The 23,970-nt window shown below is 37.9% G+C and overlaps 1 protein-coding gene across 4 annotated transcripts; it reads left to right on the top strand.

The window, feature by feature from the left end:
* Window positions 1–731: 731 nt before the first annotated feature.
* On the top strand, window positions 732–20,799 carry LOC131335987 (putative 3,4-dihydroxy-2-butanone kinase). Of its 4 annotated transcripts, XM_058371584.1 has the most exons (21): window positions 732–860; window positions 895–989; window positions 1,799–1,872; window positions 1,959–2,022; window positions 2,459–2,571; window positions 2,683–2,730; window positions 5,054–5,125; window positions 5,281–5,370; window positions 5,671–5,844; window positions 6,088–6,171; window positions 8,677–8,732; window positions 12,591–12,721; window positions 12,788–12,880; window positions 13,095–13,159; window positions 14,046–14,189; window positions 14,281–14,324; window positions 17,795–17,878; window positions 17,979–18,052; window positions 18,133–18,245; window positions 18,335–18,430; window positions 20,287–20,799. In XM_058371584.1, the coding sequence occupies exons 2-21, from the start codon at window positions 950–952 to the stop codon at window positions 20,416–20,418; spliced, it is 1,791 nt and encodes a 596-aa protein (XP_058227567.1). In that variant the 5' UTR covers window positions 732–860; window positions 895–949; the 3' UTR covers window positions 20,419–20,799. The 4 variants fall into 4 exon arrangements, with proteins under 4 accessions (XP_058227567.1, XP_058227566.1, XP_058227568.1 ...); XM_058371583.1 differs by having other exon boundaries at window positions 736–989; XM_058371585.1 differs by having other exon boundaries at window positions 742–989; window positions 20,268–20,799.
* The last annotated feature ends 3,171 nt before the right edge of the window (window positions 20,800–23,970 follow it).

The following is a 23,970-nucleotide window of genomic DNA, read 5'->3' on the forward strand; positions in this document are numbered from 1 at the left end:
TAAAAAAGCACCAACAACTATTAAATAAGTCTATATAAATTTTAAACTAAAATATTAGGCCTAAATAATTGAAAAAAATTCAATAAGTCTAGATTAATTTAATTAATTTTGAACCCTTTAGCATGTAAACTCAAGCGATTAGGAAATTAGATATTCAATTGGTTTTGATTTTGGAAAAATAATATATAATGAGTCTCCTATAATAATATGCATGTCTTGTTTTTCCATAATTCTATTGATATTTTTCTATACATATTAACCAAGCATGAAATTAAGAAATTAAATCTGCTACGAATTAGAAAATTCAAAAGAAAACTAATCGTGTCGTGTTTGAATCTAGTCATTTCGGGTTAACGTGTGGACACGAAAAATTAAACAATTATTCGTGTTCTTATCGAGTTACGCGAGTTAAATCCACGTTTGACCCGTTTAATTGTCATGTTGGAGAGTCGTGCCATATTTTTGTTCGTGTCAAAAAATAATCGATTCAAACCCTCTAACTTCGTGTCATGTTAAGAGTCGTGTCTATCGTCTGGAATTCCCACCCCCTGACCACTGGTAGTGCACATTTCTGGGCCGGATTGATGCACTTTAAACTTAAAAGAATAAAATAACAGGAGGTCAAATCTATCCGAAGGAAACCTCAGGGACTTTAATTGCAATTTTCCAGTTTTATTTGGAGTACGGACAAAGCACCATACCATCGAAACCAAACACCCCCCCCCCCCCCCCCCCCCCCCTCCCGCTTAATACAGCACGAAAGTCCTCTCTCTGGTCTGGCGTATCTCCAATTCCAAAGCAAGGGTTTAGTGATCTTCTAATCGTTCCTTAATTTTGTCTGTCTTCGATAATTCAAGAGAGTGTAGTTGCAATATTATTCGATAATAATTCAAGAGAGTGCAGTTGTATTATAAGGCCAGACCCTCTGCATCGCCACAAACTCATTCACATGGCTTTCCAAGCGAAGAAACTCATCAATGACCCTAATGGTATGGTATACCATTCTCTTTCTCTGCATTAGTTTTTTTTTTTTTCTGCTTGAATTCCTGGATGAATTTCATTTTCTTAAATCCTGCGACTCAAAATATCAGTAAACCACATTTTTTCCGTCCGTGTAATTGATTTGATCGTGATCGTTTTTGTATACTTGCATGCATAATGCATTTGACTGTGGAGTTTCTGTTTGGTTGCCGGGGATATTGCGATATAAAATAAAATAAGAGATCGGAAACGAGAGCTTTTTTGGGTAAAAAATAAAATAAAATTCAGAGCTTGTTGTCCTCTTGTTTTCTGACTCTCAGTTAATCAACCCAGATATGTATTTTACGATTACTTAAAAACAGTGTGAGTTGAATCCCCCATTTGCTCTCCACCTAACAATCCGGAAAGTAATGGATGGTGGTCAGGGTTTTAAATCGGGGAATTGGCAACCATAATAATAGTATTGGTGATACGGCCATATATCGCCCGATATGTAAGTAAGAATGATTTTGGAGGTCTGAAATCCCGTTACAATAACAGCTAATACGATACATAACGGCCTTTATTTAAAACCCTAATTGTTGTCCTTTTAATTTCTGAAACTTCTTAATTAACAAACTAGAGGCTGTTTGCTTTTGGCTAATGAGGCAACACAAATAAATAAATGAATGATTTGTACCTCCGACCTGACAGTTTGAATTTTTTTTCTTGTTGATTTGGGAAACCTTTTATATAGCATTATATCTGACATTGAGCAATTTCTTTGATCACTCTGTTTCTTCAGAAAAGTAATTAACTGTCATTACTGTGGTCACAGATGTAGTGACCGAGTTCATTGAGGGTCTTGTAGAAACTTATCCTGGCTTGCAGTACTTGGATGGTTTTCCTGAGGTAATTTCAATCCAATTTGTGTATGTTTGCATGTTGTTATTTGCTTTATGTGCATTTGTGGTGACATCTTCGTCATAAAAATATAGGTTAAGGTTGTGCTACGTGCTGATGTTTCACGTACAACATATGACAAAGTTGCAGTTATATCAGGTCTGAGACCCCATAAAGTTTCAGTTCATGTTTTGGTTTCTTCTTTAATGTGGAATTTTGTTGTTACTACTGACACAATTGACAATGAAGAGCAGTTCCTACTCCTAGTTAAGTTGTTTGTGCTTACTAGTACTAGTACTAGTGCTAGTTTCTTATCTTCATGCATTTGCCATAAGCTGGATGTTGGACCACTTGATCCTTGCATTGGGGTGAAGACAGAATTAAGTATGAGGTTATTAAAACGTGTCATACATGTTACATTGATTTCCTAAATATTTGCATGTTTATGAAAAAGAAGACAATTTTGCATGTTTTCCACCCCTTTTCATTATGAGTTTGGCATGTTACACAGGACATTATCTTTGTGCTGTTCTCACAAACAAATGATAAACTTCTATCTCCATGAACTCTTTCTCAAATCTTTTGCTCTTAACAGGCGGAGGTAGTGGTCACGAGCCTGCTCATGCTGGATTTGTGGGGGAAGGGATGTTGACAGCAGCTATTTGTGGAGATGTTTTTGCCTCTCCACCTGTTGATTCAATTCTCGCTGTATGATTTATTGTTACTTAAGCTAACAAACAGACCACTCCAATTTTACATCTCCGTGTTTGCAGTTGATTCATTCTGCATTTGCCATATATTAATTTGATTAAATTTTAGGGAATAAGAGCTGTAACTGGTCTCATGGGATGTCTCCTCATTGTCAAGGTAACACTGCCAAAGAACTTATTTATTTATTTATTTTTGATTAGTGAAAAATCTATTAACCCAATCCAGAATACTTTTGGAAAATCTGAGGACCAGTTAGCTGATATATTTATGAAAGGACTTAGTAGTAAGATTTTTCACCGCATTGTGTTCAAGTTGGCTTGATAGATATCTTTGCACCAACTTGAGGGGAAGTGTTAAGTTAGGGTTTATTTTATTACTCCCTCCGTCCTTTTTTAAGTGTCTTGCTTCGTAACTCCAACTTATTAAAAAGACATCATCATTATACTTTTCACATCAACTTTTTCCTCAACTTTCCCTACTTACCCATCATCATTACACTTTTACTCACTAACTTTTCAAAATGGAATCTACTTTTAGGGACAAAATAGACAATGCACCAACTTTTACCCACTTAACTTTACAAAATGGACACTTATTAAGGGACAGCCCAAAATTGAATACTTGACTCTAAATAAGGGACGGAGGGAGTATGTATTTGTTACATAGGGGTATATTTGTACTTGTACATTTGTCCATATAAATATAATGTGAGAGAGAGAAACCTATTTTTGGGTTCTCCTTTTTTCCCCCAAAATCAACAGTTTCCCTTCAGGGATTGGCCAGAATTTCCTTAAGCTCATCTAGTATTTCAGGCCTTTGAGGGTCAGTTTGAGATTTCGGCAAGACGCTGAAGGCTTGGGCTGTCGGAGGTGGAGTAGAGAGCCCAAGACAGACCTTAGAGAGAGAGGGTGGCAGTAGAGACCAAATAGAGCTCTGTTTTGTGTGGGTAAGAGCTATGTGTTGTATGCTGGCACGACGTATGCTGGACCATGACAAGGGTCTTTTATTTTTAGGTGAGAGATAGTCTAAAATCCAGCAGGACTGAGGACAGGTGGAAGGTTCTCAATGGCTGGTCATGAGAAGGTTGCAAACCTATGAGGTTAGTATGATATATTGGGACTGAGGCCCGATTTGCGAAGGACAGGTGTCACACCTTTAGTGTCCGACAAGATAGAAGGCACATGCTTATGAGGTTTACACCCCAGAGGTTAGGGATGTGTTGGGTTTCTTATAATGGGACCTCGGGGGCTGTATCAATTTCAAGGGGTAGGGATGACAAGTCAAATGAGGTCCGAGGTAGTCAAAAGGTAGGGATGGCAACGGGGTGGGTATGACAAGTCAAATGAGGCCCGGTTGGAAAATTTTTTATCCTCCATCCTCGCCCCAAATGGGGATCGCAGATCCTTAAACGGGTATTTATCTATCAGATATGAAGAAAAAAGAAATCAGATATAGTACCAAAACCCACGCAAGTTTTATTCTAAAGAACTTGCATACTCCCTCCGTTCCTTATTGTTGGTCCATTTTGGGAGTTCCAACTTTTCAAGTTGACATGTAATGATTGCACCTATAAATTTAATGACATCTTCTCCTTATTGCCCCTATATTCTACCTACTTGGTAACACTTATTATTCACTTATCAAGGATACGTTTGGAAAATCATGAAATTTCTACTTCCACTTTAAAAAAAGGACCAACATTTTGGAACATCTCAAAATGAAATAATGGACTAATCAGTAGGAACGGAAGGAGTACATCGCAGTAAATAGGCTTCCAAGGGTACCTGACCTTATATCAAATCTTGAGCTATTGATAATAGAAGCTCAAAGCCATTAGGCAAGACATCCTCCACATTGACCTCGACACGGATCCTTACTATGCTCAACATTGTGCAAATTTTAGTCATCTGATCAGCATGTAGAGGCTTTCCATTGTATTAGCAATATCGCTCAATACCATGTTTGGTCCACATTTCCAAGGGAACAATTTTTAGTCATCTGATCAGCATGTAGAGGCTTTCCCACTGTACTAGCAATATCGCTCAATCCCATGTTTGGTCCACATTTCCAAGGGAACATTACAATTTTTTTGTTTTTGATAAGTAGGAAATAATATTAATAAGAAGGCATTAACGGAACATTACAAAATTGAGCCCAGATGTGTATTTTATGGAGCTGTTCCTTTCCCAGGCTCATGTGGGGCTGCCATTGTTTAAGCACCATCAAAAGACCAATGTCCTAGAAGTTGGATGAATTGTAGTTTCTTTTTGAATGAAACAGTCATTCTTAGTGCTTTGTTATCTTTTCATTTAGCGAAGGAAGATAATAGCGAAGATTGTGATTTGTGACAAAATGATATCATATAATCCCTATGGGAAGTTGTGAGTTTGCTCTTTATCACTGCATGAAATATGATCTCAATTGAATTATGGGTTATTCAGTGGTTAAGTTGATATTTCCTCATTTATTATGCATGAAGAATTATACTGGTGATCGATTAAATTTTGGTTTGGCTGCTGAGCAAGCAAAGTCTGAAGGTTATAAAGTAGAGGTACGCGTACCATTCCAAATATTATATTGCATACATAATCAGAAAAAATGGTGATGACTTTTCTAGAAAAAAAAGAGAGAAAAAGATGGAAGTTTGATAAATATTGTTAAGTTGATATATTATCAATGTGCTATGTTATCTTTGCTGCTTGTTAGATGGTAATTGTTGGCGATGATTGTGCATTGCCACCACCTAGAGGCATAGCTGGACGAAGAGGTTTGGCTGGGACTATTCTTGTTCATAAGGTTTGATCTCTCTCTCGGTCATGTATGTGAATGCTGCTTCTAGTATGCATAAGCTCTAGCCTTTCGTATTTATTTTCCTTTAACCATTCTTTGTCTTTCACTTCTTCTGGAGATTTTGGTGCCTTGATAAATTTTGATTGGTTCTAGAAACCACCTTTCCAATATGCATCTTTCTCATCTTTCATTGAGTTTGGTGCCTTGATAAATTTCGATTGGTTCTAGAAACCACATATCCACATCATTCTTAAGCATGTTCACTTTTCATGATCTTTGTTCATCATATTGGTTTGTACAAAGCAGGTTGCCGGAGCTGCTGCTGCTGCGGGTCTTTCTCTTGCTGACGTTGTGGCAGAAGCAAAACTTGCATCTGAAATGGTGGGAACAATGGGTGTTGCACTGTCTGTTTGTACACTCCCAGGTCAGGTTACATCAGACCGTCTAGGCCCTGGAAAGATGGAGCTTGGCCTCGGAATTGTAAGTACATGTTTATGAGACATGTTATCCCAGCTGTTGTAGGCACTGAGCCAACTTCATTTGTTCAAATAGTATCTTGTACTTGATAATCTGCTGATTTTCACAACTTAAATGTGTTTTGTTTCTGATACTCTTGTCTAGATGGTAGTTAGCTTCTCCATATTTTGTTGGCAATTGCCTTTTTAATGGAATAGCGCTTCTAATTGCTTATTAACTATTTTTCCTCACTTCCTTTTTTTTCAGCATGGGGAACCAGGCGCTGCTATGGCTGACCTTCAGCCTGTGGATAATGTGGTTTCTCATGTTCTTAAGCAGATACTGTCACCAGTATGAAACTCAGGATGAGATACTTTTGCTTCACCTTAATCGCTTTATCTTCTTCTGGCCACCTGTCTCCTTTCTAATTCGATTCCTTTAATATTTACACATTATTTGTAGGGGTCATTCCATAATATTATTAATTAATTGGAAACTTAATAGAACCATGATAAGAAGTACAGTAAATACCAAAATGGTAAATAATGGTATCGGAGGTCCAAAATCCCGTTAGGTAACGGCCCATATGATACTTAATGGTCTCTATTTAAAACCCTTATGCAGAGGTAATGGTTTTAACTTAACTCCTTCATGAGCAAAAAGTTAAGTAGGAAGAACCACAGCAAGCGGAGGCTGAAAAGCCTGTGTGTACTATCTTAACTACCTATCTCACCACGCTCTCCTACTCTAAAGGGCTTTGATGGGAAAGAGACATTCCCGTACTAGCTATCACAAACTCGATGCTTAAAGTCCTTTTTTTCTAGTTGGGGATCTATAGTCCAACACTCAGAAATGTAGCAATCTACTGTCAAGCTGTGGAATAGATTTAGAACATGAGAGCCTGCAATAATTGTAAGTTTTGTGGTGTGTCTCGGCTGCCATGATAATAAGTTTTGACTCTTCATGTAGAGATACTGCATTCATGAGCTGATTGTATTCACAAGTTAACCATCATTTGTTGGTAAATATAGTACTCCAATGAACCTATTGTGCATACACTACGCAACCATTATCAGTCGTCATGTAAACCATGATTTGAATGTCAAACATCAAGAAAGCATCTCCTAAAGACTTCTTGGCACATTGGATGCATGCAAATCCTTCCAAAGCCTGGTATCATGTAATTCGGTTTGATGTATTTTCTTCCCGGTAACTTTATCAGATCATTTTTGATTCTGGTCGACTCTGACATTGTAAATTCCAGAAAAATGAGACCTCTGATGGATTCCCGCATCTCTAGTATGCTTCTTTCGGCTCGTGTATGACATTCGGCTCGGGACCACGGTGGCATAGAGCTTCTGTATTATTCATAACATGAAGAATTGACTTTTAAATTGTGTTTTACATAAATATGTTAATTTTCCTCTTACTGAATAATACTGGAAAATTGAAGTCGGCTTATAGGTTGTAACAGTATTTTGTTTAGGTTGCCATACAGATCGGAATGATCTCATCACCTCAATTTCTCTTTGTTTGCAATGGCTTTTCTTTATCATGCTACATATAGATTTGTTTGTTCGGCTTTATGCACTACATTTGAAGCTGCCCATTTGTTTTATTCTCGGTAAAATTAGTTGAAGCGGCTCCTGTTTTTATCCTGTGTGGAGCATATGGAGAGACAAATAGAGAACATGTGAAGGAAAGAAATGCTCCACGGTTTTCAAAGGATGGCCTTTTCTCCCTTGTTTTGTTGGTTTAGGCAGGTTCTTCCCTTCTTCATAGATTTTTGTGTGTATACTTTTTTTTGAACGGCAAAAGAAAATTTTATTAATCTTTGAAAATGATACAAAGATTAAAAGAAGGGATGATGACGTCAAATCCTAAACTAAGTTAAGAACTATCCTCTGCCCACCCGAGACCCAATCCCTAGGTTAGCAAGAAACCAACCTAGGAGAACACCCATTAGGGCAAAGCCCCCAAAAACACCCATTGGGCCAAGCCCATACACCGAAGGGTCTCAAACCCAGATATACCAATTACAGCTAGATGGCTGTAATTGAGAGCGGTTTGGGTGGATACTTGAGGGCAGTTTGGGTCTTGTAAAGTTGTTTTGTCCTTGTATTTCGCGTGTACAAGGTTGTGCCACTGTTAGCACCTTTTGAAAAAGAAACACTTATTCTCTTGAAAATTCAATTCAATATTAAGGAGTGCTGGGAGGTATGTGTTGATCACATGCCATTTATTTCTTGATACAGGAGAATTATGCAACAGTGGACATCTGTGTAATCATGTTATCTTAACTGTCACGGAATCCCCTTGTCCTCATTACTATCGTAACTGATGTTTTCTAAGGCAATTCTGGGTCTCGCCTCGAGGTGAGGCACAGCAAAAACGCTCCTGGGTGTTAATTTGAACCACATAGGCCTTCGCCATCCTTTAGAGCCGTACGGAGTTGTACGCTTTTCACACCTTTTTCGTCTAGATGACATATGCGTACGCATCAGAAGAATCGATTCTTATCTTTGGGTCTATTAATGCACTAGGTTTTTATGCCAAAGGCTGATGTCTTGAGGCATACACCTTGTCTCATGAGAGGTCAGCGGCCTCGCCTTAAGCTTTCGCCTTTGAAAATTTTGATCGTAACATGCTTATATGGATGCTTTTGAAGGCAAGATTATTTATTTGTTTATTTATGTTTTTTTTCTTGTTATGTCTTATTATTGTTATTTGCTGTTACTTCTTTCCCTTGTTATTTTCCCTAGTTTGGTGTAAATAAGCTTTCTACCAAGGTTATTTCTAGTTTCCTGTTTCCATGTCAATTTGAAATCTCATAATTTTCCCATGTTATGTTTTCAGGAAACTGGCTACGTTCCGATCACAAGGGGGTGTAGAGTGGTGCTCATGATTAATGGGTAGGTGCACATATATCTTTTCCCTAGTTTGCAATGTAGCTGATAGAGTTACAAAGGCTCCATGAAATTGCATGGTTACTCCATTTAGTTTGTTCCCACATCGCAACTCTGTGTTGAAAAGCTCCACTTGAACTCGGATTAGAGTTTTAATCCTTCCTTAAGGTTGCATATATAGGAGTGAAAAACGAATCTCCTGGATGAGGACTGGATGTTGTTATCTGTACTATTCATCTTTATCAAACAAAATTGCTGGATTAATGGAATGCTTCCATATTTCAGTTTGTGTTCGTAGATCTCTTCTTTCTGCCTTTTATGGAGCTGTTCTTTCAACACTAGTTACATCTAAATATTCAGAGGTTTGAAAGGATATCAGTAAGGTGGAAGTGACAATATCTATTGAAGAGAGAAAACATACACTTATGGGGCATTTGTGTGGTCTGAAGGTATTGAGTAGACCTCAACTCCAAAAGGTAGCTTTTGAAGTGCCCTCCCGTTTATACATTGCTCATTCTTCCAAACCCAGGTGATGACCCATGTGATGTGGGACTGTGCTTCACATCTTCTATCACGCACAACGCACTCACTCGGTAATGCCTCCCACCTAAGTTATGTTGATTGGGTGCGGGTATAGTGCAGCCTACGTTCCCCGGAGTGCAGACTGGGGTATATCGTGTGCTGGTGTGTACCTAGTGGTTGGACACCTCAAACTTTAGAATGGATCATACGTAGATAAGGATTGAAATTATTTGGGAATCCACGATATGATTAGTTTTTACAGTTTTTCCATATAAAGATGAGCAAATAGAGATGGCCCAATAATATTCATGGACAATACACGTAGATAAACCAAGACAGAAAAGTCTATCAAAATGTACATTTTTGCATGCAAGGATCCCAATCAAAGCCCATACCTTAAAGCAAAGGGAAGTATGTGTACAGTAGATTAACCCAAATTAAAAATCAATCTGCCATAATTAAGTTAGTTTGTAATAAGTAGAAAGAAAAATGATGGTGTGAAACACCCAGAGAGGCGAGTCCATCCCCATTTACCTCTCTACGTCTCCTTCTCTCCCCTCTACTATGCCAATGGTGGTTAGCATTCCGTAGATCTGCATCATATGTGGATTTTCTTCCCAAATTTGGTGCTATGGCGGTTCTATTTCTTGGATCTACTTGAGGTTTGTTGAAACACATACCCAATCTTCTTCTTTGCTTATTTCTTTAAAGAAGGCTAAAAGAATTTGTATGCCCGAGTCTGCTTTGAAACATGCGCATCCAACCCACACATGCACCCTTACCTTACCATGTCAAGACGACATGGGTGCTTTGTCCAAACCCTTCCTAGCAAAACCCTATCCAAGCCACTCCTAGTTACGTGCCACCACTCCAAACACAATCTTCTTCCCTCGCGATTTAAGCCCTAGCCATGGAAATCCTTCAGACAAACAACTCTTTCCTTACCAAAAAGACCCCAAACTCTTCCGACCATCGCTTTCTTCGCAATCTTTTGTTCCGTTATGTTTGTTTCGGATCGGTAGCAAGTGGTTGACGAAAAAGTTTCGACATTTGACTAAATTCGAATTAATCTCTTCTCTATGGACTAGTAGCAGTAATTTCGACTACAATTCTGATTAATCTCACCTAATGGACAAAAAATGTTGGGTTTCAGTTTTTTGTATTCAAACTAGTGTCTAGCATCCAAATACAAAACGCTGAACAAGTCATAGGAGCTAAAGGTGTCAAATGGGCTGTGTCATGCAGACCAACCCTTTTATTTTCATGCCTAAATTGCCTTCTTGTTGCGCCTAGCCCAACACATTTTTGTCATGTCATTGCCCTAAGAAGTATGGATGCCTATAACAAGGCGACATGTCTGTCGGACACCGAACTGACACTGTGAGACAGGTGTCTGATACTCTTTTTTTCTTTTTCCATAATCAAAAAGTAAATATCTTAATTCCGACACGTGTCCTACACTTCTTTGATGTCTAGGAGGAAACAGTACAAAGTTGACAAAAATAATAATTGCTATGACTAATCATATTTAAATTCACTTAAAATACGTAGGGAATTTTTTTATGAAGAATTTCTTGAGAACTCCTATCCATTCTATTGCCGCATATTTTAAGGACTTCTTGAGTCCCATATCAATTTAGATTCTTCATAACTTATTTATCTTATCCATGATACAAGTGGGCATGTAAACAGATGCCTGATGTGATATATATGTATAAGAAACCATTTTTATTGTATATAGTTGAACGCATCCTCATGGTGTTTGTGTTCTACATTTTAGCAAAATATTGTATCAGTGTTGTGTGGTATCCGTATATTTAATGTCCGTATCCCTGCTTTGTAGGCCCTATCGAGCTTAAATACTCTAGGCCCAGCTCAGCCCATGGGTATGTCGTGGCGGCCTACCATGCATAATCGGGCTCTGCGAAGCCAAAAATATAAACACATAAACAAAAACCGCAAATCAGCCAATGTGATTTTTCTAAACATTGAAACAAAAAATTTTGCCCAGTAGCTACGGCTTGAATAACATAATAAAATTAAAATGCCCATTTTTTGCTTCTATTATCATTGCTTGGCATTTTTTATTTATCACTTTTTGAATTGCACATAATGAATTGTACATTTGTGATGATAAAGAAGTAAAAGAGTCAATGCTTCGCAACTAATTAGTTTACTTTATCTAGAAAGAACGAATCTTATTTTCATCTAATCAAATTAACTATTCAATCTCATTTATACATAAATGGAATTAATATACCCATGCTTGTGTCATTCTTGGCTTGTGCTTTATTGTATTCCATGTTGTGTGCCCCAAAACAATGGCCCAGCCCGACCCACCTAAGTGCTTGTGTCGTGTCGTGCTGGCCCATACCATGTCCTTTCGCCTTCTAAACATGTTGTGCCCATGTCGTGTTTGTGGCGGCTCAACCAAACTGACACCTCGAAGATAAGTTTTTTGAAGTTGAGCAGAGGTGATGGTGGGCGAATTGAAGAGGCTGAACCATATCTGCACACGATTGCGATGGAAGGGAAGAGCTTTGGTGTGGTGGGAAAGATGGTTAGACAAGGAGAAGGAGGTGTTGGGTGAAGATGGCTAGACAAGGAGAAGGAGGTGTTCGGTGGACGGAATTTCCTCAATCGCAAGCCTTTCTGGAGTTGCATACCGTTGTAGTGGATGTAAAAACTGTAGTTGTATGTTATTCAAGGCTCACTAGTTCTAGTCGTGGGTTATACCAGAGTGTTTTTGTTGCTGCACGATCCAATATTTCGATATTAGGCATCATTGTATTTCTCGGAGGGTTTGCCTTATCCCAGTGACTTTGAGGCAGCGAACATGTAAAAGAAATGTCTTTTTTCGTGTAAGACACTTAACGCTGTCAAACATGCTCGATTCATGTCCAGCAGGTGTAGTAACGTATCTTACTTTAATATTTTTTTTCAGGACCAGGCACTTGGGGTCATAGGTGTCCATTCTCAAACACTAAAACGTACACAAAGCACTTTCAGTTCAGGTTTGAAGAGCATAATTTGGAGACTCACTATGATAAGAATGGGGAGATATATATCTGTTTTTCCTCCTTTAGGCTCTTTGTGTGTTCTCTGAGTAGCATGGTCTGATACTTGAGAATTAAAATTCAGGCCTGTCCATAAGCTATTGTATCTATTCCCTTGTGCATTTGTAAGTTAGACTGTTGATGGGGCCAAATATCATGGCAAGGAAACTTACGCCCAATCATTCCTTGTTTCTTTGTATTCTAAAATTCATAGTTATTTTTTTTAGATCTGAGGTAATCTTTCCTTAGTTAGAAGTTGACTGTTTGGTACTTTCATATGTATTAGATTAGGTGCTACCCCTGTAATGGAGCTGATGATTGCTGCTGGGAAAGCGGTTCCTAGGTTGCAGCTGGAACATGGGCTTGCTGTTGATAGAGTGTATACAGGGTCATTTATGACTTCTCTTGATATGGCAGGTTCGTGGAGCTTGCAAGTGCACTCTATCAAATGGAATATATTTTCTGATTCTTTTACCTGGGCAGGATTTTCCATTTCTGTAATGAAGGCGGATCAAGGAGTTCTGCAACGCTTGGATGCCGCAACCAAGGCTCCATATTGGCCTGTTGGTGTTGATGGTTTGTGATTGTGTTGAATTATTTTCCTTTGTCCACGCTCCCCTTTTTCTAGGGTCCTGAGTGACACAACAGGTTACATTGCATTTAAAGGTCTATATTGCATGGGGATTTAAACTGGAATAATTTCTCACCTTTCACTATCATTCTTGTGGAAGGATGTTATTTTTAGAAAACACCATTGGCCAAAGAACTCAATAATTGCATTTCCACTCAGGTAATCATCCACCAGCCAAGATTCCTGTTCCTATTCCACCTTCTCTTTCAACAACCAATGATGAGGTATGTTGAGTAGCAAAATTAAGTAGAGTGATTTGATCATAAAATAATTTCGTTTTCTGGGTTAATATTGCTCATACTGTTGGGTTTTCCAATATAATTTATGAATGGGTTGATTTGATTAGTATGAATTGTTTTCGGCATTGCTGTTGCAGCTGGCACATATTGGAAAGTTAAGCAATTGGTTATTTCACCCTATTATGAGACCTAAGTACCTGAATTTTGAATGCACCTATCCCAAAGAAGTAAACAAGATTTAGGTTCTTAAATTGGCCATAGATGAATAATCATTGCCAATCAGGTTTGGTCCACCCCTACCTAAAATTGAACAGGGGAAATCTGAGTATTAGGCAGCAACAGAGGTCTGAATTTTTTTTGAATGGCTTGCTTTCTTAAAGCGTAGATGTGCTGAAGTTCTAAGCATGGCTTTTTTTTTCCCAGTGGACAGGCATAAAACAGGAAAACAACTCGAACAAGAGTGACTTTGCTTTTAAACCAATAGCTGCTTGTTAAATTTCTCAGGCCCACATTAACTTTAACTAGTCTGATACATAGGTAACACAGAAATGTGGACTCGTGAAACATTCATCGAACTACTATTGCCGCCATCTGTAGTATGATAATTTTTTTTCTTGTGGTAGTGATGTTCTTTAAACATTACTTCTCATTCATCATTACCATGGATAATTGAGAAAACTTTAAGAATGGTAAGGGCAACTTGGTGTACTGATACAGATATTTTTCCTGTGCCAAAATAGTTGTGTTCTTCTTTTGGTGTGCCATCATGTAAACCTGTTGAGCAATGAGCATGGTGTACAGCAATGACATACCATGAAGGCAGACATAATATTATATGCGATTTGTTTGATAAGTTTTTGCTTTTGATTAGTCATTTAGTCGACCTCAACAATTAACTCAACAAGGCCATACTCTTGAGGTGGCTATTGAAGCAGCTGCCAGTGCAGTCATTAATCTCATGGATAGTTTGAATGAATGGGACAGCAAAGTAGGCGATGGTGACTGTGGGTCAACCGTAAGTCTCTTGGTTACATTATATGGTTATCCCTAGACCTTGTAGATGCATGGTAAGCTTTATGCTTTATCTGATTCTTCACATTTTACAGATGTTTAGAGGTGCAACAGCTATTCTTAAAGACATGAAGAAGCAGTATGTTTATATTCTTCTTCTAACTTTGTTTGTTTCTAATTTTTCTTTAAAAAAAAAAGAAAGAAAGAATATATTGCATGTTCTGTAATAGATTGACTAATTGATAGTCTAAGGTGATAGGTTATAAGAAGATAATTCGGAGTTCACATTCTTAAGCTTTAGTAATAGTATGAAATCAATTAAGGATATTTTATCCCCAAAACTCATTTGAAGGGGCAGTGCACAAGAAAAACACAGCAACTAGATTTTTTTCAATCTGAGATATCATCACCAACCTGACCAGCATCGCCATAAATTCCTAGAGTTGAGCTCAAAGTAGAGGAGAGAAGTAGAGGAGAGTAGTAAGTATATACTGGTGGTACTGGAAACATATCTCAGGATACAAAGCAGAGTAGTCGAATGGGCAGAGCGAGGGGGCAGATGTGCTGACAATGTTGACTGCTTAAGCAATATCTGTAGGATATACCAAACAATCCTCTAGTTCACAATACTCCGTGGAATCATCAAGTAGAAGACGTCAGAAATTGAGAACTTAGCATCCAATTCAATAGGAGTATAACCAACCTTGGCAAGGGAATTAGTGTGATGGAGAATATCAAATGCATATTTGGTCTAAGGCAAAAAAATATCCCTTAGGAGATGAAGCCACTTCGATACCTAGAAAATAACAGAGCTAACTCAGATGTTTAGTTCAAAATCTCAAAACAGACATAGTTTCCACTCACTAGTGGCAGTAGAGTCAGAACTAGTGATTATCTACAACTGGAGGACTAACCCAGTAGGAGTACGTCAAAGTAAAAGAGCTAAGTCATGTATACTAGGTTGGGCATCAATCTCGAGAGTAGCAGACTCAAATCGCTCATACCAGGCATGACGAAATTATTTGAGACCATAAAGACTATAATCCATACGACATATAAGGCCAGAAGCACTAGAAAACCCTCAAGGACAAACTTTTGGAAGTGGTAGCAAAGCTCAGATGGCAATGCAAGTGCGCAGGGAGTGTAGTAGCCCCCTCGGGCATGTTCCTTGTACAACCAAGCGAAGAGCTAGCGAGGGTCGGAATGGAATATCATATGTAGTGTAGAATCAGATTTGAAGCTCTTTACTAAGATTGAAGAAATGCATTATGAACATCAAACTTAAAGAGAGACCACTAGTGCACATACCAGTCACATAGATGAAAGTACGACCAATGGTCATCTTCGCAATGGGGATAAAGGTCTCCTTGTAACAACCCCATATTCTTCAACAAACCCCCTTGCAATTAAACGAGCTTTATACAGCTCCGAAGGACCATCATAATGAGGTTTTTATTTGTTTTTGTGAACTCATTTGCAACTAATGAGATGTTTGGATACGGAGAAGGGGTTATGTGTTGTAAATTTTGTTGAACATTTTCTACAATTAAAGATGAGTGAATAGTTAAGGCTTAGTAATGGTTTCGATATCAGATTGATGGATAAAGAACATAGATAAGCAAAATAAGGCCAAAAACTTTATCGAAAGATATACATCAGAATTCATGAGTATGTTAGAGAGCCCAATCAAAGGCAAATACTTAAGAGCAAAGGGAAGATTGTGTATAGTAGATCAGCCCGAATAAAAACAACACTATGCAGTAATTAAGTTGATTTACAGCTATTAATTATGAAACAACAACTAAAATAACAGTTGCCCTGTAATCACCAAGTGATGGAGGTATGGGTGGGGGAGGATTTGAGACAAACCTTACCTTTGGCAATACATGCACATAATGGAGCTATTAATTAATAAAAGGGAAGGAAAAATTGATGGTTCAAATTTCAGCAAGAACAAGAGACAGACAGAGAGAGACGCGAAGCGGTAATGGTGATGGTGGTTCACCTTCCCCATTGTTGTGTCTATTATTAAGGATTTTCTTTTCAAATTGATGTTATGGAGATCCTATTTCTTGGATCTACTTTAGATTCTTCGAATACAGGCTGAATCTCTCTTACTTCTTGTACTCTCTTCGTTGCTTGTTTCTACAAAATAAATAAATAAATAAAAACAAAAGAACAGTCGTGTCGCTTTTGAAACAGATGTACCCATACCTGTGTCTCGTCAACACGGGTAGCTTTGCTCATGTGACATAGGGTTCATGTGTATGTCTTTGGGTCAAACACAACCTAAAAATAGATGATAAATGGATATGGATCCAAATTCAAATGCAGTTTTGGCGATACATCAAATAGTTAGTTTTCAACACATTTGTTTGTATGAAAAGGAGTCAGAATGTTTGCCCCATAAATTTTTCTTATGGAATTTATGGTCCAAAGCCATGGATAGTCAAATAAGGCTTTGAACTCCTTGTAAATAGAGCATGCATGTGTATAGAGCCAAATGGAAGGCCAATTGCCTGAGAATAAGACGAGGCATGGGCTATAGCCTATAGCCTATGTTTTGATTGGGGAACCCCTATTTACTTTGTCTCCCTTCCTCCCTCTTTCGGGGGTGATTGACTGTTGATATGCTTATGAGACTGGTTATTCTTTTACCCCTCCTTAGTCTATTATTACTAATAACAAAAAGGATTTTTCCAATGTATAAGATCTATGATCGACTTTCGATATGTTTCGGTATACTAGAATAAACTTCATACATATGCTTCAATCTACTATGGTCCAGGTACCACTCCCTCCTCGCGGTTGTTCCATTTAAGTAAGAAATTAAAAGTTATAAGCAGTCATGCTGTAAACCTTGCTTTGTTCAACCAGAAGTTGCAGTTTCACACCAATAAACACGGGTGCTCCACCCAGCATGGCGGATCCATGAAAAATAGCCTGCCGCGTGCAGATTAGGGGCACACAGCTACCAACAGTAGTATGAATGGGACAGGAACCATTCGACCTCTTTGAGGAAAGGGCCTTACACACAGGGGCACATCGTCAGTATACCATATACTTGATGTTATTGGGTAGAAATCAACCAAAAAGCTAACTTTGAAGTGAGGGTGCCCTCATGTGGCTCCTTGCTTCCATACCCGAGTGGTGTGGGACTTAGCTTCACAACTGAAACAATCTTTTTGAAAATAGCGTAGACAAGTTTACTCTTGGTTGGAAGCTCATGAGTCATGAATTGCCAAGAAAGCATGCATACGACCAACAGTATTCTCTATTTTGATATAAACTATGTAGTCAAGTTCAAAAGGACTGTTGGCCTTCATTGCATTTACAAACCATGAACCCAATATGGTTTTGTTTCCTCCATCACTCATGGAGTTGGTGATAATGCTATGGCAGGGTTAGCAGCATGATGAGGTGGTTGAATTTCTTAAATGATGTATGATATTAGCTACACGTCTCCTTTTGTCTTTTCAATTCTTTATTTCTTTCTTTAGACGGTCCTATTGTGCAGTAATTTTTTTGATGCTTTACAAACATTGGCACTCTGTCATGATATACGCGTATGTGGCCTTTTTTTTTAATTTCTTGAATCCTGTTCTACAGTTATCCCCTAAATGATGCTGCAGAAACTGTGAATGAAATTGGATCCTCTATCAGAAGAGTTATGGGAGGAACAAGTGGAATCATGTACGACTTGCATTTTGACTTGCAGCCTTGAAGTTTATGTTTTCCCACTGGCTTGCCATGTTTTCGTAGTTGTAATTCGATGCATTTTCCTTTGAAACAGATATAGTATTTTTTGTAAGGCTGCGTACGCACAGTTGAAGGCAACTAGCCATTCAGTTATTGCACCAGTGGAATGTAAGATGATTCTGTTTGTCAAACTTGCCAAACTTTTCCCTTTCTCGCTAAAATGACAACTTGATTTTTCATTGGGATAGGGGCTGCTGCACTTGAAGCTGCCATTGCTGCAGTTAGTAAATATGGAGGGGCTAGTGCAGGCTATCGAACATTGTTAGATGCCCTCATTCCTGCTTCTTCAGTTCTTAAAGAGGTCACCATGATAGTTAACTTGTTCACCCCTTTCTATAGCAATATTTAATCTGTATTTCCTTAGCTATTGATATATAATTTCACAAACAGCGTTTAAGTGTGGGAGATGATCCTGTCGATGCTTTTGTTCTTTCATCTGAAGCAGCCTTGGCTGGAGCTGAGTCCACTAAACACATGCAGGCTCAAGTGAGATTCTTGTTTCTATTTATCCTGTGCCTTTTTCTTCTAATTCTTGGGACCATCACTACAAGGAGTTGGATGAGATGTGTGAGTTGGCTTGGAAGTTTCAAACCACTATGGTAGTTAATTGCTTCCAAATAGGAGATGGTGGGAGTTGCCTTAGAAGACATCTGGGAGGTTATGTGCTGTTCTGGATAGAGTGAAAAACTGAGATGAGATTTCTTCTAATTGGATTAGGAAGAATTTACTGGATGTGATACCTCCTAGGATGATGCATTTTAGAGGTATACATGATTAGATGGACGAAAGAAATATGTTATTCAATAAGAATGACATCCTATAAATTTCGGCTAATAACACTAGACTGCCTAGAGGCTTCTAACAATTATTTTTCCCAAAATTAGGACACTGGCATGTTAGTGGACACGTTGAATATAATTTACTTTTAATTTTGTAGAATTCATTACTCTCATAAATTTTATTCTCTCATATTAGGGATATAGTAGAACACAACTGATATCAACACTATGAATACATCAGAAACAAGTGACAGTAGGTAAGTATTCATAAACTAAGCATCCATGGCAAGTTTTAGTCTAGCCCAGCTTTCTAAAAGAATATTCTGACCTCCTAACATCTCCTTAATGCGTCCACAACGTGCCCCCAATATGTGCGACTAAAAAAGCCATGCACATGTAAATTTGCCAACACACATATGGAGCGTGTCATGTTGTCTCCATGCTTCTTTAAAGATTGGTGACTTGGTGTATAAGTGTGTTTGTGTGTGTGTCGTGTCTCGTTTTCAGTCTGTGCTACTCACGCTTGGATTGCCTAGTTTTTCCTTTGAAATGATATCTATTCCTTATACAAGTTTCTTTTGGATTATGAGAAGGATATTTAGGTCTTTCATTCATTGAGAATTTATGTTTCCTGATTCAATCGGAGTTATGTCACGACTCAAAAAATTCACTCCATATAATTTCAATTTTTTTACTTGTGTAGAGTGCATATGTTTAGACGTATAGTCAGGGTGTTGTGTCCTTCAGTACCTTGTCGTGTTTCTTGTTTGTGTCCATGATACTTGGATAATGTCTCATATGGCATCCAACCTATTTATTTAAGTCTAACTTTATTCACGCACTTGGATAATGTCTCATACGGCATCCAACCTATTTATTTAAGTCTAACTTTATTCACCCACCAGCATAGTTGTATATTCACATTTGGAACTATCTACACAGACCAATCATTCGATATAGTTACACAGATACATTGCATACATATAATGAAGTATGTAATCAGTACTATGTATCTGTGTAATATGTATATCTGGTAGAGAAACATACTCCTACATTTTTAGTGCATAAATTTATATTTGGATAAATGTAGAGTAACTACACAGACTGGGTAGTGTATATTATGATACACGTGAAAAATTCAAGATACTAAGTTTCATATATGCACAAATAATCATGGAGTCCTATTATGAGATTAGTCATTAGAGTAATGTAGGCAACTTTCTAGTTTACAAAAGTACGTCTAGACAGTCCAATTAACCCATTCAGATTTTGAAGACTAAAGAGGATTCATTTTTTTAGACTTTTAGTACAAATTCTTTTCTGTTGGATGATTGCTTGTCCACTGACCTTCACTCATATTTTGTATTTTTTGTTTTGTTTTTTGTTATTGATAAAGTCTCTTTATTTTTTATAGTAGAAGGAAATCTATTGTACTAGGTACTTCTCTTACCAGATTGTTTTTTTTTTTTTCTCTTACCGGATTGTTCATGTTACATGTTAATGCACATGTTATCTCTCTTGTTTTACATGGACGTCTAATCAAGTTGGTGGAAGGGTATGCAGGCTGGGCGTTCGACATATGTATCTGGAGAGATTCTTGCTTCGGTTCCAGACCCGGGTGCTATGGCTGCAGCTTCATGGTATAAAGCTGCAGCCTTAGCTGTCAAGGACAATTACAACCACCATGCTTCATAATCACATTCCAAAGCATCGCCAGAGTTTCTCCCTTTTTGGCAGAAAATTATAACTACCACCAAGAAATCTTGATAGATAAAAATGCTTACCTTCCTAACCATTGAAGAGAACTTCCTGCTTGTGCAGTCCGTGCTTAATGCTAAGAGAGTGAGTGTCTTCCGTACATGTTTTAGAATTCCTGGATAAGCGTATTTGGGAGACTAATTAGTATCCCCGCAGTGTCACTTTCTTATTATGCACTGATGCTGTTGTATATTTTCCATATAAATACATTTGATTCACTATGACTTCTTTATGAACTATGTGCAGATAAAATAATTGGCTACACAATATATCACAAAGGATTCTATATATATTTTTCCTTTGTCGGTTGTTACATGATACTCTTTTGCCAATCTTTGTGCATATTCGGTCCATTTATCTTCCATCCTCTTTCATACTGGTAGACCTCATCTTGTGATAGAAATCTTCATGATTTTCCATCTTTGCTTACATGATTTTATCTTTTGTTTTAGATTGGTTGCAAGATTTTCTCCATTGTATTATGTTGAAATCCTTGTAAGTGCCGTTTGACTACTCTCTCGCCATTTTTGCTTCTTTCTTCTCCTCCCTTCTCCATCGTCATCTATCCTTTCCGACTTTGATCTCGTTTGTCTCGCCATTTCTCCTGTCTGTTTCTTCTCTTGGGTGGATTCGGTTTTGGGGCTTAACGGCATGGTGGAGTTTCGGCAATAGGTGGCAACGTTCTTTGGGTGTGGTTTCCCGCTAGCTCCACTGTTGGGTGGAACCGGTTTCATGGTGTCATGCTTAACGGCTTAGGGTGCTCCACGCGGCTGATGGTGGTGCGGTTTCCTCCTCTAGCCGCTTTGAATGATCTTATGATCGATCAGTGACGATGTTTCAGTGGTGGCTGGAGTTGTTGGATGTTGTGGTCACAGGCCGGTGGTGGTGACTGGCAATTAGGGCTAGGGTTTTGCTTTTTAGGTTTTGAGTTTGTCCCTTAGGTGCTGGGTTTAGCCTATTTATTTGGGTTGGACTCTTTTGGGTGTAGTTGGTTCTTTATCTGATTTTTGGGTGTTTTTTAATTTTTTTTTAAATGTGACATGATGTGTAGTGATAGGTGAGGACCTTGATGTATTACTGTCTGTGCATGACTCTTCATGGTGTATCACTACAAAAAATTTCTTTTGTATCATTTTTAGTGATGGAAATCCTTTATTTGCTGGTTAAAAAAGTGTCGTTTGACTATGAAATGACATTTCCATACTAAAAAAGCAATGTATAAAATTCCCATTTGTGACGCTGTTGCACTTAAATATCGGGTTGTAAATTGGTTTTATATGAGTTCTAAGGCCCCGTTTTAGAAATCTTTTTAAAAAATAGCAGCTTATTTTATATTTTCAAACTCAAAAATAATATAAATAAAAAATAAATTTTCAATTTTTTTTTGTATCACATAAAATATCTCGATGAGATCTTTCAAATAAAATTCATATTGTATATTTTTAGATTTCAATAAATTTATAATTTTTGAGCTTGAAATTGCCTCGTTAAAAAATAAGGGCTTTTTTCCGTTGCAGGGCCTTTAAGTGGGTTTTTTTCCCATTTAAGTGGGTTTTAAATGGGGTGATATATGAGTTTGACTAATTGCATTCACCCAAAAACATATGTATAACAAGGGGAAATTTCAGAACACGAACGAGGGGCAAGTGATTCCCATACATGGCATAATGATTGGGATTTATAAATACTAGGTGGGTTGCCTCGTGCTGCGTACAAACATCGTGCCCGTTTATTTGAGTCTGATGTTGTAGCAAGTTTTAGGGAGCGGGAAATTGATTTTGAGCTTTTCCGGTGCACTTGTTTTTATAATGAGAACGTAATTACTGAGATTTGTAAACTTAAAGTCTTGATTGAGTCATCATGAACAATAATCAACAATGTCTCCTTGCATCGTGCGCGCAATTATAGCTCTCTGTTTTGCAATGATCCATTTTGCTGCTGTTCATTCTTCTTCTTTTCCGATCTCTATAATAACCTGGAATTGACTACATGAACAAAATTAGGTACAAACAAACTGGCCGGCAATCTTATCTCGCATAAAAGCGAAGCAGTCAAATTAATATATGTACTATGTCAGTGGTAGCTAGCCCACTCTAAGAATCACTGAAAGGAAGGCCTCAAGTTGAAGGTGTAGTAGGGCAATGGCGCTGTGATGACTTTGCCTAAAGGAGGTAAATTAGGTAAAACCCTGATACACACACATAAATCCCAGTAACAGGAAAAATGTCTTCCCAGGTACACAATTCCAATGTGGAAGCTCAAGCTGGTAGATAAAAAGGTGAAAATTCAATAAGTCAGCACAAATACATGAATCAGAGAGAGCCAAGGACTTGTTACTTATAGAATCCAAATGCATATTGAAAAAACAAATATTTTCCTTTCTTTTTTACACATAATGTTCTGCTATTATAGTTTACATGCAGAAATTGCACACAATTATTCCCATATTCAACTCTGTACAATCGAAGTAGTTCGATCGGCGGGTAATTCTGAAGTAAGGCAATGCTATCCCCTTCAAAATGTAACTCGGAAAATGCACAAAAGGACTCTATACCTGAAAATCAAACACAAGAGGCACCTATGAGTGATTACTTATGCCCTTAAACTGTTTTCTAAATGTGGGTATCCAAAAGTGCTCCGTCACATGGTACTGCGGCTACTGCCTGCGGAACTTCAATCCCCTAGCAACTGAGACAGACCCCGTGCCTCGCTTCTAAATGCGCTTGCTTTATCTCTAGAAATTGCAAGCCCGCGGTAAGCATGTTTTGCGCATGTTTCTACTCTTTACTTGTGAAATAATATTTAACATCCGAAAACCTGATTGAGAGTAGGAGGCATTTCAAGAGAGCGAGAGAGAGAGAGGAGATGAGAGGAGGTGAGAGGAGGAGATGATAGAGATTTGGGAGGGAAATGAGAGTTGGGACTTTTTACTGATATATCCCTCCGTCCCATTTTTCATTTTTATTGTACATTATTCCTTTTCTCTTTTGTGTTTATTGTCTATATTTTTTAATCGGTAATATTTTTTTATGATTTCGACAACTTTGTACTATAGAACAAATTAAAATCTATTAAATAAGATCTATATTGTATATTTTTCGAAATCCACATTGAAAGATACAGACAATAGACGCAAAAGAAAAAAAATGAATAAGAGACAATGAAAATGGGACGGAAGAAGCATAAGGGAGGGTATAATTGTCAATTCAACTTCTCACACCATGTCTTGGTGAATAATTTTGCTTGTGTCATGAGAGTGGTGATTTGGGGACCATCAGGTAGAAATAAACGGCTAGTCTCCTCCACCTGCCGGTAAATTTTCCTTGTATTCTAAATCCATGACCCGCCCAAATCCAGCCCAACTCGCCATACCATTTAACACATCTACTTATTATTAAAAATCTAACTAAGGTAAAGTAGTGATACTTTCACTAATTAAATTAAATAAGCATTGTTAAATTTACATGTATAGTAGTGATCACAACACCA

The sequence above is a fragment of the Rhododendron vialii genome, chromosome 8a (assembly GCF_030253575.1).
Source record: "Rhododendron vialii isolate Sample 1 chromosome 8a, ASM3025357v1".
Classification (NCBI taxonomy): Eukaryota; Viridiplantae; Streptophyta; class Magnoliopsida; order Ericales; family Ericaceae; genus Rhododendron; species Rhododendron vialii.

Coding starts and splice junctions, on each gene's coding strand:
- LOC131335987 (XM_058371584.1), top strand. CDS start 950: ATGGCTTTCCAAGCGAAGAAACTCATCAATGACCCTAATG. Junction 5,371..5,670: donor GGACTATTCTTGTTCATAAG/GTTTGATCTCTC, acceptor TGTACAAAGCAG/GTTGCCGGAGCTGCTGCTGC. Junction 18,246..18,334: donor CTTCTTCAGTTCTTAAAGAG/GTCACCATGATA, acceptor TTTCACAAACAG/CGTTTAAGTGTGGGAGATGA.